This window comes from Sminthopsis crassicaudata, chromosome 3 (assembly GCF_048593235.1).
Source record: "Sminthopsis crassicaudata isolate SCR6 chromosome 3, ASM4859323v1, whole genome shotgun sequence".
Lineage (NCBI taxonomy): Eukaryota > Metazoa > Chordata > Mammalia > Dasyuromorphia > Dasyuridae > Sminthopsis > Sminthopsis crassicaudata.
The window spans coordinates 640,849,143-640,863,946 of record NC_133619.1 but is presented as its reverse complement, the minus strand read 5'-3'; the positions used below and the strand labels follow the sequence as shown (position 1 = coordinate 640,863,946).

The 14,804-nt window shown below is 43.9% G+C and overlaps 1 protein-coding gene across 1 annotated transcript; it reads left to right on the top strand.

Moving 5' to 3' along the window:
* Window positions 1–600: 600 nt before the first annotated feature.
* LOC141564513 (uncharacterized) lies at window positions 601–10,722 on the top strand. The gene is made up of 5 exons (XM_074307066.1): window positions 601–1,083; window positions 8,220–8,435; window positions 8,619–8,765; window positions 9,335–9,460; window positions 10,299–10,722. Exons 1-5 carry the CDS (start codon window positions 948–950, stop codon window positions 10,523–10,525), a joined length of 852 nt encoding a protein of 283 aa, XP_074163167.1. The 5' UTR covers window positions 601–947; the 3' UTR covers window positions 10,526–10,722.
* Window positions 10,723–14,804: the final 4,082 nt, after the last annotated feature.

The window sequence follows — 14,804 nt, the reverse complement described above, 5'->3', positions numbered from 1 at the left end:
TGTAATCTATTTAAGGGGAGACTCCCTTTTTTTTCATTGTTAATCCCCAGCATTTGGCACAATATCTAGTATGTGATTGTTTGCATGTTGTTTTGTTTATTTTTAGCTTTTTCAAAGAGATATTTTGAAAACATAGCAAGAGCCAAAGTACACCAACTCCAACATTCTCTCCTGTTCAACAGAGTCCCTAGAGAGAGTGCTCAGAATAAAGGCAATTTCCATATCTCATGGGTCTCACCAAGTTCATCATTAGCCAAATCAAGTATCATTGAAATTCAGCATTACTGTTAGAAGAAAGCACATCTCAGCTACAAAAGTAGTCTATTCCAAAAGTTATCCCTCTATTCAGGATGGATTATAAAACCTGCCTCTGACTCTATTCCAAGACCTCGGACATCCCAGTCTCTTGAATATTATAAGGTGATAGTCATCTCCAATGTCCTTCAACTAAAATAAAAGAACCAACGTGGAAGCAAAAAACCAAGGTGCATATTCCTAGGCCATATGTCAACCTCATCTGTAGAGGGTCCACGGCCTCTCCTCTCACAGCTTTGGATCTTTCTTTCCCCTGGAACATCTAAGCAAGAAGGAATCAGACCAACTGTAATAGTTCAAGTTTTAGTATACTGAAGGGATGGCTGGTTGGCTTAGTACAAAACAAAGATCTATTACTTGAATCTGAATTAGTCAAATTCCTCTCTACTACATCTCACTGCCTCTACACTGTTGGGATTTAAAGGCTTCTCTGTGAAGGGTTTCTCTCTGCATTTTTCTTTAAGGATCTACAATGGAAGTTTCCATTTCTCTTCCTCTCTTCTTGATGCTCAAGTCTTTCTAAGCCCTTCTCTCTCTTGGATCTCTGAACTAAGAATTCTGTCCTGGCACGGTGGGGGTTAGAAAGTCTGGGTGTTCCATGACAGTTGCCCAGGTTAATTGAGATTAAAGCCATGGACCGAACACAGATGTCACCACAAACAACCAGAAAGAAAAAGTTTTTGAGTGAACACTTCCTGCCCTTCAAATGCACCACGGTAATGCAGAGTAGGAAAAGTACGGTAGATTCGCAAATACTGGGAAGCACAGGTATGGAATGGCTTCAGGGGTTGAGGGAGAGGTGAGGATGGATGGGTCTGTCAAGGACGGGAATGGAAACAAGAGGTTCATGGCATGGGCTGGAGTTTTGTGATCCTTAGGTTAGAAATGACCAAAGGGGATAGATGATCTCCAGCAATTGTTTAGGGAAGATTATTTGCAATGAGAAGGATGGGCTCAGGGAATGACAGAAATCAGACAGTTGCATAACTCAAGGGAAAGATGAAGACTGATTTGGAGGTTAGATTAAACTTGTATTCTTATAAATTTGACTCAATTTCCTATATATGTCAGAAACATTGGCTGTAAAATATATTTTCCCACCTTTCTACTTTCCTTCTACTCTTGGCTGTGTTGGTTTTGTTTCTGCAAAAATTTTTTCGTTTAATTAGTCAAAAGCATCCATTTTGCATTTCATAATGTTCTCTTGTTCTTCTTTGGCCAGAAATTACTCTCTTCTCCAAAGATTTGATAAGTGAAATATCCCTTGCTCTCCTAATTTGGGGCTTAGGGGAATGTAAGGGTGAGCAGTTGAGAATAAAATCTTAGGAAATAAGAACAAAATCAAAAGGTTTGAAGATTAGGGAATAAAGATAAAAGTAGAAAGCTTATTGGGTAGGTAAGAGATAGGAGTTAAAGGCTGGTAGCTAGGATTTTTAGAGGATCAGGGCTAGCATTAGGGCAAAAGCTATGGGAACTCAAAAGATGATGATAGGGATGGTAGAGGTGAATTAAGATTCCTCAAGAAATGGGGATTCTCTGAACTCTCTGAGTAAGGAGTTCTTACTCCCCAAATAGTCTCGTCCTTCCTTTTTACATTCCTGTTTTTGTAAATAGTACCACTATCTTCCTTGGCATTCTAGCCACAATATATCTAAACAATCCATCCCTACACTTACCTGAATAGACAAAAAAGGCAAGCAAAACTGTGTAATACTCCAATCATGAAGGACAGATGATGTGGTATTCTCCAAATCAGTCTTCCGAAGTAATAATGATCATTGTCTCAATTGATAATCTTTAATCTTTGAATGCTTTCTTTATGTATATTATTTTAGTCATTGCATGTATAATTTTACTGCTTCTCTTCCTCATGCTAAATTCATTCAAAAAGTCTTCCTATGTTCCTGTTCATTTCCCATTTTCAGTGCTCCTTAGAAAGTAGCAATTATTTTATTTATTTTAAAATTTTTATTTTCCCGTTACATGTAAAAATATCATTTTGATTATATGTGTACATTCATTTTTATATATTTCCTTATGAATCTTGTTGGAAGAGAAAAATCAGAACAAAAGGGAAAAACCACGAGAGAGGAAAGAACAGAAAAAAGGAGGAAAAGTGAATATAGCATGTGTTGACATATTTAGCCTCCTTAGTCCTCTCTCTGAATGCAGATGACATTTTCTGTCCAAAATTTATTGGGATTATCATGGATCATTGAATCACTGAGAAGAACTAAGTCTGTTATAATTGATAATCACACAATCTTGCTATTCCTGTGTACAGTGTTTTCTTGGTTCTGTGTGTTTTGCTCAGTTTCAGTTCATATCAATCTTTTCAGTCTTTTCTAAAATCGGCCTGTTTGTTCATTTTTTATAGAACGATAATATTCCATTACTTTCATATATCATAACTTATTCATTTTCTAATTCTTTCATTATCATGAGCGCCATTTTCTAATGCTTTACCACCATAAAAAGAGTTGCTACAAACATTTTTGTATATATGGGTTCTTTTCCCTCTTTTATGATCTCTTTGGGATTATAGACCCTGTACTGACACAGCTAGATCAAAGGATATGCACAGTTTTTTAGTCCTTTGGGTATAGTTTCAAATTGCTCTCCAGAATGGTTGGATCATTTCACAACCTTACCAATAATGCATTAGCGTCCCAGTTTTTCCACATCTCCAACATGTGTCATCCAAAGCCTCCAAGAAAAATAAGAATTGGTCTTAAGATATGGAAGAGCTCAAAGGGGATTTTGAAAGTCAAGTAAGAAAGGTGGGGGGAAATTGGGCAGAAAAATAAGAATGATGCAAAAGGAAGCACAAAAAAGCTAGTGAGGAGAAGAACCTTAAAAAGCAAAATTGGGCAAGTGGAAAAGGGGACACAAAAGTTCACCAAAGAAAATAACTCTTTTAAAAGTATAATTGAGAAAATAGAAGCTAATGATTTAATGAGAAATCAAAAAACAATCAAGCAAAACCAACAGATGAAAAACTAGAAAACAATGTGAAATATTTCATTGCAAAAATAACTGACTTAAAAATAGATCCAGGAGAGATAATTTTACTCTGAAAGCTATGATCAAAAAAGAGGCTAATCATCCTTCGAGAAATTATCAAGGAAAACTGTCCTGATATTCTAGAATTAGAGGGTCAAATAGAAAGTGAAAGAATCCACCCATCACCACTTGAAAGAGATCCAAAGATGAAAACTTCCAAGAATATTATAGCCAAATTCTGGAAATCCCAGGTCAAGGAGAAAATATTGCAAGCATCCAGAAAGAAACAATTCAAGTATAGTGGAATCATAATCTGGATAACATAAGATTTAGCAGCTACTACATCAAAAGATGAGAGGGCATGAAATATGGTATTTTGGAGATCAATAGAGATAGGATTATAATCAAGAATCATCTACCCAGAAAAATTACAATAAAGCAAAGACTTTAAAACCTTCATGATAAAAAAAACCAAAGCTAAATAGAAAATTTGATTTTCAAATATAGGTGTCAGGAAAAGCATAAGGGGTAATCACAAGGGACTTAATAAAGTTAACCTTGTTTACATTCATACATGGGAGAATGATACTTGTAATTCATAAGAACTCTCATTATTTTAGCAGTTACAAGGACTATATATAGACAGAGGAGCTAGGTATAAGTTGAATATGAAGGATAATATCTTTTTTTAAAAAATAAAATTAAGAGGTAAGAGAGGAATGTATTGGGGAAGAGGGGGAGGGAGAGGTGGAATGGTGTAAATTATCAGCTATAAAAGAAGCCAAAAAAAAAACCCTTTTATAGTAGAGAAGAAAAGAGTGTGAACTTTATTCTCATCAGAATTGGCTCAAAGAGGAGATAACATACACATTCAACATGGGTATAGAAATCTATCTTATCCTGCAGGAAAGTAGGAGGGGAAAGAGATATGAGAAGTGAGAGGGTGATAGAAGGAAGGGCAATATTGGGGGAGGAGATGGTCAGAAGCAAAACACTTTTGAGGAAGACATGATGAAAACAGAAAATAGAATAAATGGAGTGGGGGGTATTGTTAGTAACAATAATTGAGAAAAGAATTTTGAAGCAAATTTCTCTGATGAATGCCTCATTTTTCAGATGTATAGAGACTGAGTCAAATGGATAAAAAAAAATAAATAAATAAGAGCCATTCCCTAATTGATAAGTGAGCAAAAGATATAGTTTTCAAATGAAGTAATCAAGCTATTTATAGGCATATCAAAAAAACACTCCCAACTCACTATTGCAGAAATGCAAATTTACAATCCTGAAGTACTAGCTCATACCTATTAGATTGGCTAATAGGCCAGAAAAGAATAATGACAAATGTAGGAAATGTTATGAAACATGAATACACTGTGAGTGGAATTGTAAACTGATTCAATCATTCTGTAGAGTCCAAAGGGCTATCATATCATGCTTACCCTTTGACCCAACAATAACACTGCTAATCATGCACTGTTGGCTTCATTTCAGTTGTCCCCTCTGGCCTGGAACCCCAAACCAAGAATTCTTCACCCTTCAAGTTCCCACCATCATTAGCTTCCTGCCCCACCGCTTCTATACACACTGGGAAAGGGGAGTGGCAGGGGGAGTGCAAGGGAAGGATAAAAAAGGAGAGTATAGCTGGCCCTGTGACTTTTTATCAGTAAAGATTCCTTCAATCTTCCTGGACTCAGACCCCTTGATTCCCCACATTGACTGGTGGGGGGTGTGAAAGTTCCTGTGGTTCAAGCTAAGGCTGCCTCTAAACCCCACAAGCTCCAGAGTTCTCTGCTTGCTGTTTCAGTGTAGCCAGCCTGTAAATGTTAACACTTCACAAGGACCAAATTTTTGTCTTAGGGTCTTTCTTTGGGGCTTCTCTGCTTGTTCTAGGAGGACCCCTGTTCTACGCTAAATCTTATTTATTTTTCACCTGTCTATGCTCACTCCGCGGCACAATTATATTTTATTGGAGAGGGAGAAGAGGGAACACTTGGAATTTTCTAACCTACTCCACAATCTTTAAGAATCCTCTCTCTCTTAGTCTTTAATATATAATGCCAGGCCCCTTGCATTTCTGCTTTTTCCCCATTGTGTCATATTATTTTTCTATACATATCCAATTATCATAATAGAGCATTAGCTTTCAAATATCAAGGACAGAGTTTGTCCTTTCCCATCTTTGTACTCCCACTAACTTACTTGCCAAAGTAGGAATTAGAAAAAGATTGATTAGTTGAAATCATTTCCTGATTCCTACTTCCCCTTCATTTCCTACAATCAGGCCTTTTCAATTTCATCTTGTATATCCTCTCTAGCTCAAAATCCTTTTTTTTTTTTTTTTTTTTTTTTTCCTCTGAGGCTGGGGTTAAGTGACTTGCCCAGGGTCACACAGCTAGTTAAGTGTTAAGTGAGATCATATTTGAACTCGGGTCCTCCTGAATTCAGAGCTGGTGCTCTATCCACTGCGCCACCTCGCTGCCCCCTCAAAATCCTTTAATGGCTCCATAATAGCCATAAAATTAACTTCAGGCTCCATAGCCTCCCACTCCAATCCTCCTCCATAATTTATACTCTATCCATGCTGATTCCAAGATTATGTTATCTTCTTTCTTCTAGAAAGACAATTCTGGCAGGTGAAAGATGAAATGTCTGAAAAAAAAACAAAGGCTCAATCTTCCAAAAATATCAATTTATTAAACGATGCATGCCAAATTGCCCGAGAAATCAGGAGCAGACCCTTTCTTCATCTTATTCCCCCTGAATACAGGGGGAAACAGATTTTTATAGATTAAAAACAATTAATAAAATAAGATCAATTAATTAAAAGCAAACAACAATACAATATTAGTTGTGCCATTTACTTGTACAATGTACATTACAATCAAATTAGTAAAAACTATTGTTATTATATAACATATAATATAACATAACATAACAGCATAATATAATATAATATAATATAATATAATATAATATAATATAATATAATATAATATAATAATATAATATAATATAATATAATTAGGTAGAAATTCTGATTTCTAACTGGAGGAAAAATTAGAGAAATTCCCAGTTGGGAGAGGGAGAGTGAATAGATGTAATTCCCTAAAATCAGAAAAGGAGGTGTCTCACTTCTCCCTCCCCTCCAAATGTCTGTAAACAAAGGAACATGGAAACAATAACTGATCAGTACGGGTCAGTTTTCAGATAAGACGTGAATAGCTTGAGATGTACAATTGTGAGAAAACTCCTTGTATCCATCTTTGTGTCTGACTGGGTTCTTAGTTGAGCCTAACCTATGTCTTAGTTAAGGATCTAAGTAGCAACTAGGGGTGCTCCAGCTTCCCATCTATTCAGGGCTAGGTTCAAACAAAGTAAGAAAGGTTTGTTTTTTTTTGTTTTGTTTTGTTTTGTTTCCCCCAATATTCACATTTGAATACAATTTTCTCACAGGACAGAAACTGGACTAAACCCATCATTGAATAGAAAGGGAACTAAACTAACTCCAGAACTGGAGTCATGGAGTTCACTTACATTACACAATTAACCATTTGCTGACCAAATCTCCTCAATTCCCTCATAATGTGATATAATAGAAAGTAAGTTGGATCTGGATTCCGATAATCTAGCCACCTTCTACTCATGTGAACTGGAGTAAATGATTGCATTTTTGTCGTGTTCCATTTTCCCATCTGCAAATGAGAACAGACTAGATGATCTGATGACATACCCAGAATTCTGCTAAGTTGAATTTAATTAAACTAAAATTGGCCAGAACGTGCCAATTTTACTTAGGCATGTCACCGCTTCCTCTTCATAAAGAGCTTAGAATATCTTGTCCAGTGTGGGAGGAGGGGATGATAATTTCCTCTATCAGCTTCTAATGCTTATCCTTGATCTATATCCTAATATTTTAGAATTCCAATTTCTATAATAACAGTTTCTCAAGTCAAATAATTAGGATATTTTCTTGGCGTTCTGACATTCTCCAATTTTCCTACACTCCATCCAAATTTCCTTTCATCTTTTTTTTGGTTATTAATTCCAATTCATTTAATGTCTCTAATCTAAATTTATTTTATAAATTTTGTTCATATCTATCATATTTATTCTAGTTCCTGCTATTTATTTCTTTCCCTTGTGAACTCCAGGTTTTCCCTGAAGTTGTATTCATATTTTATGCTAGGTGATGAGGGAATACAAAGGAAAATACAAAACAGGGCCTCTTATAGACATGCAAACGAATTATTTTGACATATGAGAAAATTATAAAAGATAAAGGAGAACCAGGGAAGATATTATGGGGGAAAATATGAGGAAGGAAAAAATCCCCTTTGACGTGGGGAAGAGAGGTTCAAGGCTTCCTAGAAGTAGCAAATGAGCTGCGGTTGAACAAAAGAGAAAAAAGGCTCATCTCTGATGAGAGAAAAGAGATTCTCTTCCAGTCTCCTGGGATGATCTAAATAAGGGCACACCCACAAAGGGCAGCATGGAAATGGAGTTGGAGTGGGCAGGTATCCAAGAACTCAGCTCAAGTGTTATGTACTCCCTTGACCTTCTCACACATTTCCTGACCATAATGTTATTTTCTGGAATCAGGAGTCAGGAAAATACATTTAAGTGTGAGATGAGATGAGATGGGCTGTGGGGTGATAAAATGAGAGAAAAGACGTGTGTGTGTGTGTGTGTGTGTGTGTGTGTGTGTGTGTGTGTGTGTGGAGTGAGCTTGGATGAAGACACAAATAAAAATAAAATTTGGGCAGGGGAACAGAAAAAGTATTAAGAAAAGGCATGGGATTGGGGATGAGTTTGGAGACTAGGAGAAGGGATTGGGCGATGAATGGCTTGGCACTCCACGGAATGAACATAAATCTCCTTTGTACCCTGCTCTCCCCCAGAAATTCTGTCTCGATTACCTGCCTCCATCTGGAATGAAAGTCGATTCGTCTTAAGGGCCTGGGCTCTCTCCATTAGTATTTTAGCACTTTTATTGCTGATTTCTTTGGTGGATGGAAGGCTGGCTGTCATTGAAGTGTCACCGAATAACACAGGAGCCCTGGGCTACTGGACCAACTGTCAGTATTACTCCTGCCCCAACCTAGGCAAGGTTACAGGTATGGATGGGAGCGTCTGGCAGGTGGGGTTATGGGAGGACAGAGGACAGGATTCTGCCCAATTCCCAACCTTCATCTTCCCTATACCCAAGTCCATCCCAGCCTCATCCCTATCCCTCCACTGAGGAAGGGGCTGGGAGGAAACTGACCAATGGCTCTGCCAACATCCCTTCTTCTCTCCAGTGAGTAAACATCTGGGAATGGGCTTCATGATGCTGGCCCTGGGCTCCGAGATCTTCTGCCTCCTCTTCATGGGCTTCTCTTTCCGGCCCATCTTCCGAAGAATCATCCGCTGTGATTTGGTCTTTGGTATCCTCAACTTTACTACCGGTAGGATGGAGCTGGGGTCAGGCCTGAGGTGCAGAAGAAGGGAGGAGCCGGGATCGGGCCAGGGTGGGAAGAGGGACTCACACCTGACCCTTGGATTGAGGAAAGCTCAATGGGAAAGGGGAAACAGAAAGAACGCTTCACCTCGGGGATCATGGAGCCTCTTCCCGGCGCATCTCTCCTTGGCAGTGGGGCTCTCTTGCTTTCGTCCTCGTCTCACATTCTACTTCATCCGGGTCTGTCTGTCTTGGGGGTCCCTCTTTCTCGTTCTCTCTAAGCTCCTGGCTCCATGTCACGGGGCCTTCCATCTCCACCGAAGACCCCTTGGGATATGTTTGGTTGCCTCTAACTTTGGGCCTCAGTCCCGGGGCATGGGGGGTTCTCCCCTCTTCCTCCGGCCCTCCGCTCCCTCCATCTCTTAATATCTCTTCTTGTCGGGGTCTCTCGAGGCAGCTCAGGGTCTGGAGGACCTCCTTTTAGTGTAGCTCCGAGGGCAGGCGGTGGCGCCAGGGAGTAAGAAAATACTCTGAGCCTCTCGAGGCCTCTGTGGCTCTGGCCCCACCGGAGCACAGGGGTCCTGATTTTCCTTAGCATGCTGCTCTTCACCCTCGAAAGCCATTTCCTCTCCCCGATCAAGGTCACCTACGTTTTCAATTACTATTTGTGCTGGTTTGCCTTCGTTTTGCAGTTCGTCTCAGGTAAGGGGGGAAGAGGAGAGGAGGGAAGAGAAATGGGAGCCGAGGGGGGCTGGGGGGAGGAGGAAAGGGGTGATGAGAGCTGTAAAGGGGGAGCAGAGGATTGGGAGAAGGGAGGGGGAAAGGAGGGGCGGAGGTGAGAGAAGAAGGGGAGGGGGCGCGGGTGGGAGATGAAGGGGAGGGGGAAAGGAGGGGCGGAGGTGGGAGAAGAAGGAGGGGGGAAAGGAGGGGCGGAGGTGGGAGAAGAAGGAGGGGGGAAAGGAGGGGCGGAGGTGGGAGAAGAAGGAGGGGGGAAAGGAGGGGCGGAGGTGGGAGAAGAAGGAGGGGGCGCGGGTGGGAGAAGAAGGGGAGGGGGCGCGGATGGGAGAAGAAGGGGAGGGGGCGCGGGTGGGAGAAGGGAGGGGAGGAGGCACGGGTGGGAGAAGGGAGGGGAGGGGGCGCGGGTGGGAGAAGGGAGGGGAGGGGGCGCGGGTGGGAGAAGGGAGGGGAGGGGGCGCGGGTGGGAGAGGGAGGGGAGGAGGCACGGGTGGGAGAAGAAGGGGAGGGGGCCCGGGTGGGAGAAGAAGGGGAGGGGGCGCGGGTGGGAGAAGAAGGGGAGGGGGCGCGGGTAGGAGAAGGGAGGGGAAGGGATGCCGGGAGAGAAGGATAGAAAAGGAGCTGGGAGCAGAGAGGACCACGGGTGAGAAGTATACCGGGGCGGGCGCAGAGGGAGGAAGGAAAAGAGAAGCGGGAGCGGGAGAGGACGGCCCGCCCCTCCCCACCCCGCCCTTCGGGCTTCCCGGCCTCCTCTTCTGCCTCCCTTCGGGCCTGAGCCGCGGCCCGTCCGCCCTCTTCGCTCCAGGCATCCTCTGCCTGATCAACTACCGGCAAACCTTCGACGTGTCCGTCTCGACCACCTCGAGCACCTCGGGCATCTCGGGCATCTCGGGCTTGCAGGAGCGCTCGTCGCCCGCGTTCCCGCCGCTGCCGCAGATCCGCTCCCCCCAGTTCCGCGGCGCTCGGAAAAACCTCCGGGTGGGGAGGCGCCGGACCACCTTCCAGCTGGCGGCCCACTCCTCGGGGTCCTAAGGGCGCCGCCCCTCCCCCCATGAACCCGGCCCGCCCGCCCTCTCGGAGTCCGAGGCCTCTGCGTCCCGGGGGCGGGGCGGGGGCCCGGCCCCCCTGCCCGCACTAGGGTCGCCTAAATGTCGGGACCTCGGGAGCTTTGGCTGTAAAACGCGAGTGGGGTGAGCGGGATGTGAATAAATGCCCTCTCGGGACCCTGACGGCTCGGTCTGCAGTCCAGTGATCTGGGGCCGCGTCTCCGTCTGTCTCAGTCTCTCTTTGTGTGTCTCTGCCCCAGTCTCTGTTTCTCTCAGTGTCTCTCTCTGTCTCAGTCTCCATCTCTCTCTCTCTATCACTGTGTCTCTGCCTGTCCGTCTCTCTATCTCTGTCTCTGCCTGTCCGTCTCTCTATCTCTGTCTCTGCCTGTCCGTCTCTCTATCTCTGTCTCTGCCTGTCCGTCTCTCTATCTCTGTCTCTGCCTCTTATATCTCTGTCACTGTCTCTGTTTCTCTGTGTTTGTCTCTCCGCCTCAGTCTCTCTCAGTCTCTGTCTCTGGTTGTCTCTGTTTCTGTTTGTCTCCTCCTCCTTGCTTCCATCATCCCTCTTCCCTTCTCCCTCTTCCCTCTCAGTCTCTCACTATCATGGCCTGGGGATCCATGTTCCTGTACCTGCCTTTGTGTCTCAGTCTCGCTCTCCAATTCGGCCTGCGTCATTGGGGATGTAAAGGCAGGTCCTTACACTTGCAGTTGGGAAGAGATCTTGCAGAGCCTCTGATCCTCCCATTGACCGAATCAAAAAACGAGGTTCTTGGACCTACGGGGAGAGGCTCACAGGGAAGGACGACAGATCATCAGGCTTCTCTGTCAGCTCTGGGCTCCCCTGTCCCAAAGAAGCATACACTTCGAATTCATGGAGAGGCTTCTTTAACATGATGGGATCAAAGGGAGAAGTGAGCTCTGCCTTCCAGTCTTCTCCTATTTGAAATCTGAGTGACTTCGGGCAAACCAATCAACCTCTCTAGGCCTCAGTTTATTCCTGAGTAAATGGGCTGATTCTGCAGCCTCTCGGGTCTCTTTCAGCTCCACGAACCTCTTATCTCTATGATGTCCCAAAAGCCAAGGAACTGGAGACAGCAATCAAGATCAGGTCCCCTCTCTCCAGTTCTCTCTGTCCAAGTGTGTTTCCTGGGCCAGAGCATGGGAAAAGGGTCTGGAACTAGGTTTGGCATTTGGTGGAGAATCAGGGGGGCAGACAGATGGGAAGTGCATCTTTTCTAAGTTGACAGGAAGCAGAACCGAGCGATGAAGGGTGAAGATATGTCTGAAGTGAGATTTAATTGTTCTTTATGGTCTTCTGAATATAAATGAGGAGTTTATTGCCCCAGGAAAAGATGTTAAGTTTCCCAGCATTCCCACAGGAGTATTACCCCAAGATATGATGCCTTGTGAGACACTAGGAAGCGATCAGATGCGAGAACCCAGCCGGAGTGGGAAGTTTTCCCTTCCAAACTCCCCCTCGTCCTCCCCAAATCCTGGTTTTCTGGGCCAGTTGATCAGATTTGACCAAAAGGGAAGACAACATTGTCCCTATGATCCAATCCAAGGAAGGAGCTCTTGACCACGCTCTCTGCTCTGGGAAGCATCTGGGACTGGAAAGTTTGAAGACTTTCAGGACCTTGATGGGGGATCCATATCCTTTCCCCCTTCCCATTTGGTTGTCAGTCTAGGAGAGAAAAATGACCTTTTGACCATCCTGGGAAGGAGGGTGAAAGCAAACCTTTCAATTTAGCTTATAAATGGTAGGCTATCCAGCCTTAGGCTGCCAGCGCGTCTCTGCTTTTGTTTGGAATCCTTCAAAGCAAGGGTGGAGGAGATGCCTGAATCTCCTCCTATTTGGGGTCCACCTCTGTCCCAACCCCTGGAAAGGGCCTTTTATTTCATCTTATAGAACCTAAGTTTTCAACGGGATCTTAGAAATTGCTCTGGATTTCTCTCTGATGCCCCACTTTACAGAAGAGGTGATAGCAGAGAATGTCACTGATTGAGGGACCAGTGGAGGTGAGCTAGACACTCAAGTTCCTGATCCTCAAGCCATGACTCTATGACCCAGACAAGAGCAGTTTCTCTCTCTCCCTCCCCGTCATCCAGGAGTTCCTATTAGAGAGGGTTGTATGACCTCAGCCAAGTAGCTTCTTGATTTCTCAATTTTACCCTCTATAAAATGCAGGGTGGGAATTAAATGATTTCTAAATCCACCTTTCCCTTCTGATTTTGTTTTAGAGTTTGTTTCCTGGGGCAGGGAAAGGAGGAAATTGTCCAAGGCTAGGAGATAATGGGTTTGGGGGAGAGAGTTCCATGATAAATAAAATGTCGGAGCTGAATGGTACCCTCTGGATCATCCACAACCTAGTCTTTTTACCAACAAGCTACCTGGCTCTCAAAAGAGAAAGAAATACCCAGAGTTAGAAGCAGTAGAAGTGGGGATGGAGCTCATGACCTGACTCTCTACAATGCTTTGTCACCTCACCATTCTGTCCTGGGATACCCAATGCACGGTCAACTCCCAAGTTTCCCGGGCCTCAGAGAAGACTTCCTGAGCATACATCCTGGCTCCCAGCTAGGTTCCCAGCACACAACATTGTACCGGGTCATGTTCTAGGGGTGAACACCAGTAGATTTGGTTGGGGAGGATTTCCAAATCAACACAATTCAGCTCAGTGGGTAGGGTTTCTGGGGAAAGAAGGAAAAGGTCAGGTCCAGAACCACATTGGAGATAATCCTTTAGCTCCCCAACAGCTCGGGGACTCAGAAATCTGGACCCTAAATAATCCTGTTTTGTAAGTGTCCAAGACCCTACCTCTCTCCCTGGGGCTTTCCCAGCCCCACCCCACAGACCCAAGTGCCCAATCCCCATTCCTTCCTTCCCTTAGTAAGGACTCTGAGATCCTTCCCTCATCTTGTAGCGGACGTAGCCCCTTTAAGATTCCTTGTCTGATCTACCTTTGGGACAAGATATTCCTAAGGGAAAAGATCTGATCCAATTGGGGCTTTGGTTCAAGTTACCTCATCAATCTGAAATTTCAAGAGCTCTCATTGACTCCCCAACTAATGCTTCCTTCAATAATCCAGCCATCCTAATTTCTCCAGTTCTTTGCTCCTTATGGACCCAACTATTCCGCTCTAGCCACCTTGCTCAACAGGAAGTCAGGTGTCCATCCTATTGGGGCTGGTCGTACAATCCCAGCCTGAAGCCTGGCAGAGGATGCCCCGGGAAGTCTCTGAATAAGCAGGGTCAGAGGCCTAAGGAACCTATTGAATCTGACTGGAAAGGCCAAATGTAGCTTCAGGCAGCCAAACTAGCTGAAGCAAGACTTGATGAAGCTAGTTTTCACTAGGAATGATTTGCCATTCTCTTCCTGTAAGATTGGCCAGCCCAGCCAGGTCTTATAAGAGCTAGGCAAGAGATGAGAAAAGGTTAAAATGAAAGAAAAAAGATAATGAAAGGCCACAAAGAGAAGATAGGAAAGCAGTAGAATTGGAGAGAAACGGGACAGACAAAAAAAAAATAGAAGGGGAGGAAGAGGAAAAGATGAGAGAGGGACATGAGAGAAAGAGAAACAGAATAAAGAGCAAGAAAAGACAAAGGGATGGAAGGTAAAAGGAAAATAAAAGAGCAAAAAAAAAAGAGGAATAGAAAATGGGAGGGGAGGGAGGGAAGAAAGACCAGAATAAGTCCAGGGAAAATGGAAGAATGAAAATGGAGAGAGAACAAGAGGAGACTCAAAAAGACACAAGGAAATTTTGTAGAGGGAAGAGCGAAAAGGAGAGATAGACAAAGGAGAGAGGGAGGTAAGATGAGCAGTAGAATGGAGGAAAGAGGAGAGGTAAAGTACAGGGAAATGACAGCAGGAAATCAGGACAGAGAAAGAAGCAAAGAAGAGAAACTATGAGAAGAAATGAAGGGTGGCCAGGGAGATTAAGTTTGGGGAGAAAGTTCTCTGAATCCCAGGGATGGAACCTGGAGATCTTTTCCTGAAGCTGCCTCCCCCCATGTCTCTCCATCCATTCCCATTTCCCTTCTCCCACACAGCCGGGAGGTCACTGCCAGCTGACCAGAGCTGCCAATGTCCCAGAAGCCTTCTCTCTTCCTCTTTGACCACCTCGGCCCCAGATTTGGAGTGCAGATTCCTCGCCTCCCCGATTGATATCTGAGAATCAGAGAAAGACAGCCAACTGAAAGAGCAGAGATAAATTAATATAAGTGACAGACAGAGACATGGCCAAGTGAGACAAAGAAAATGACA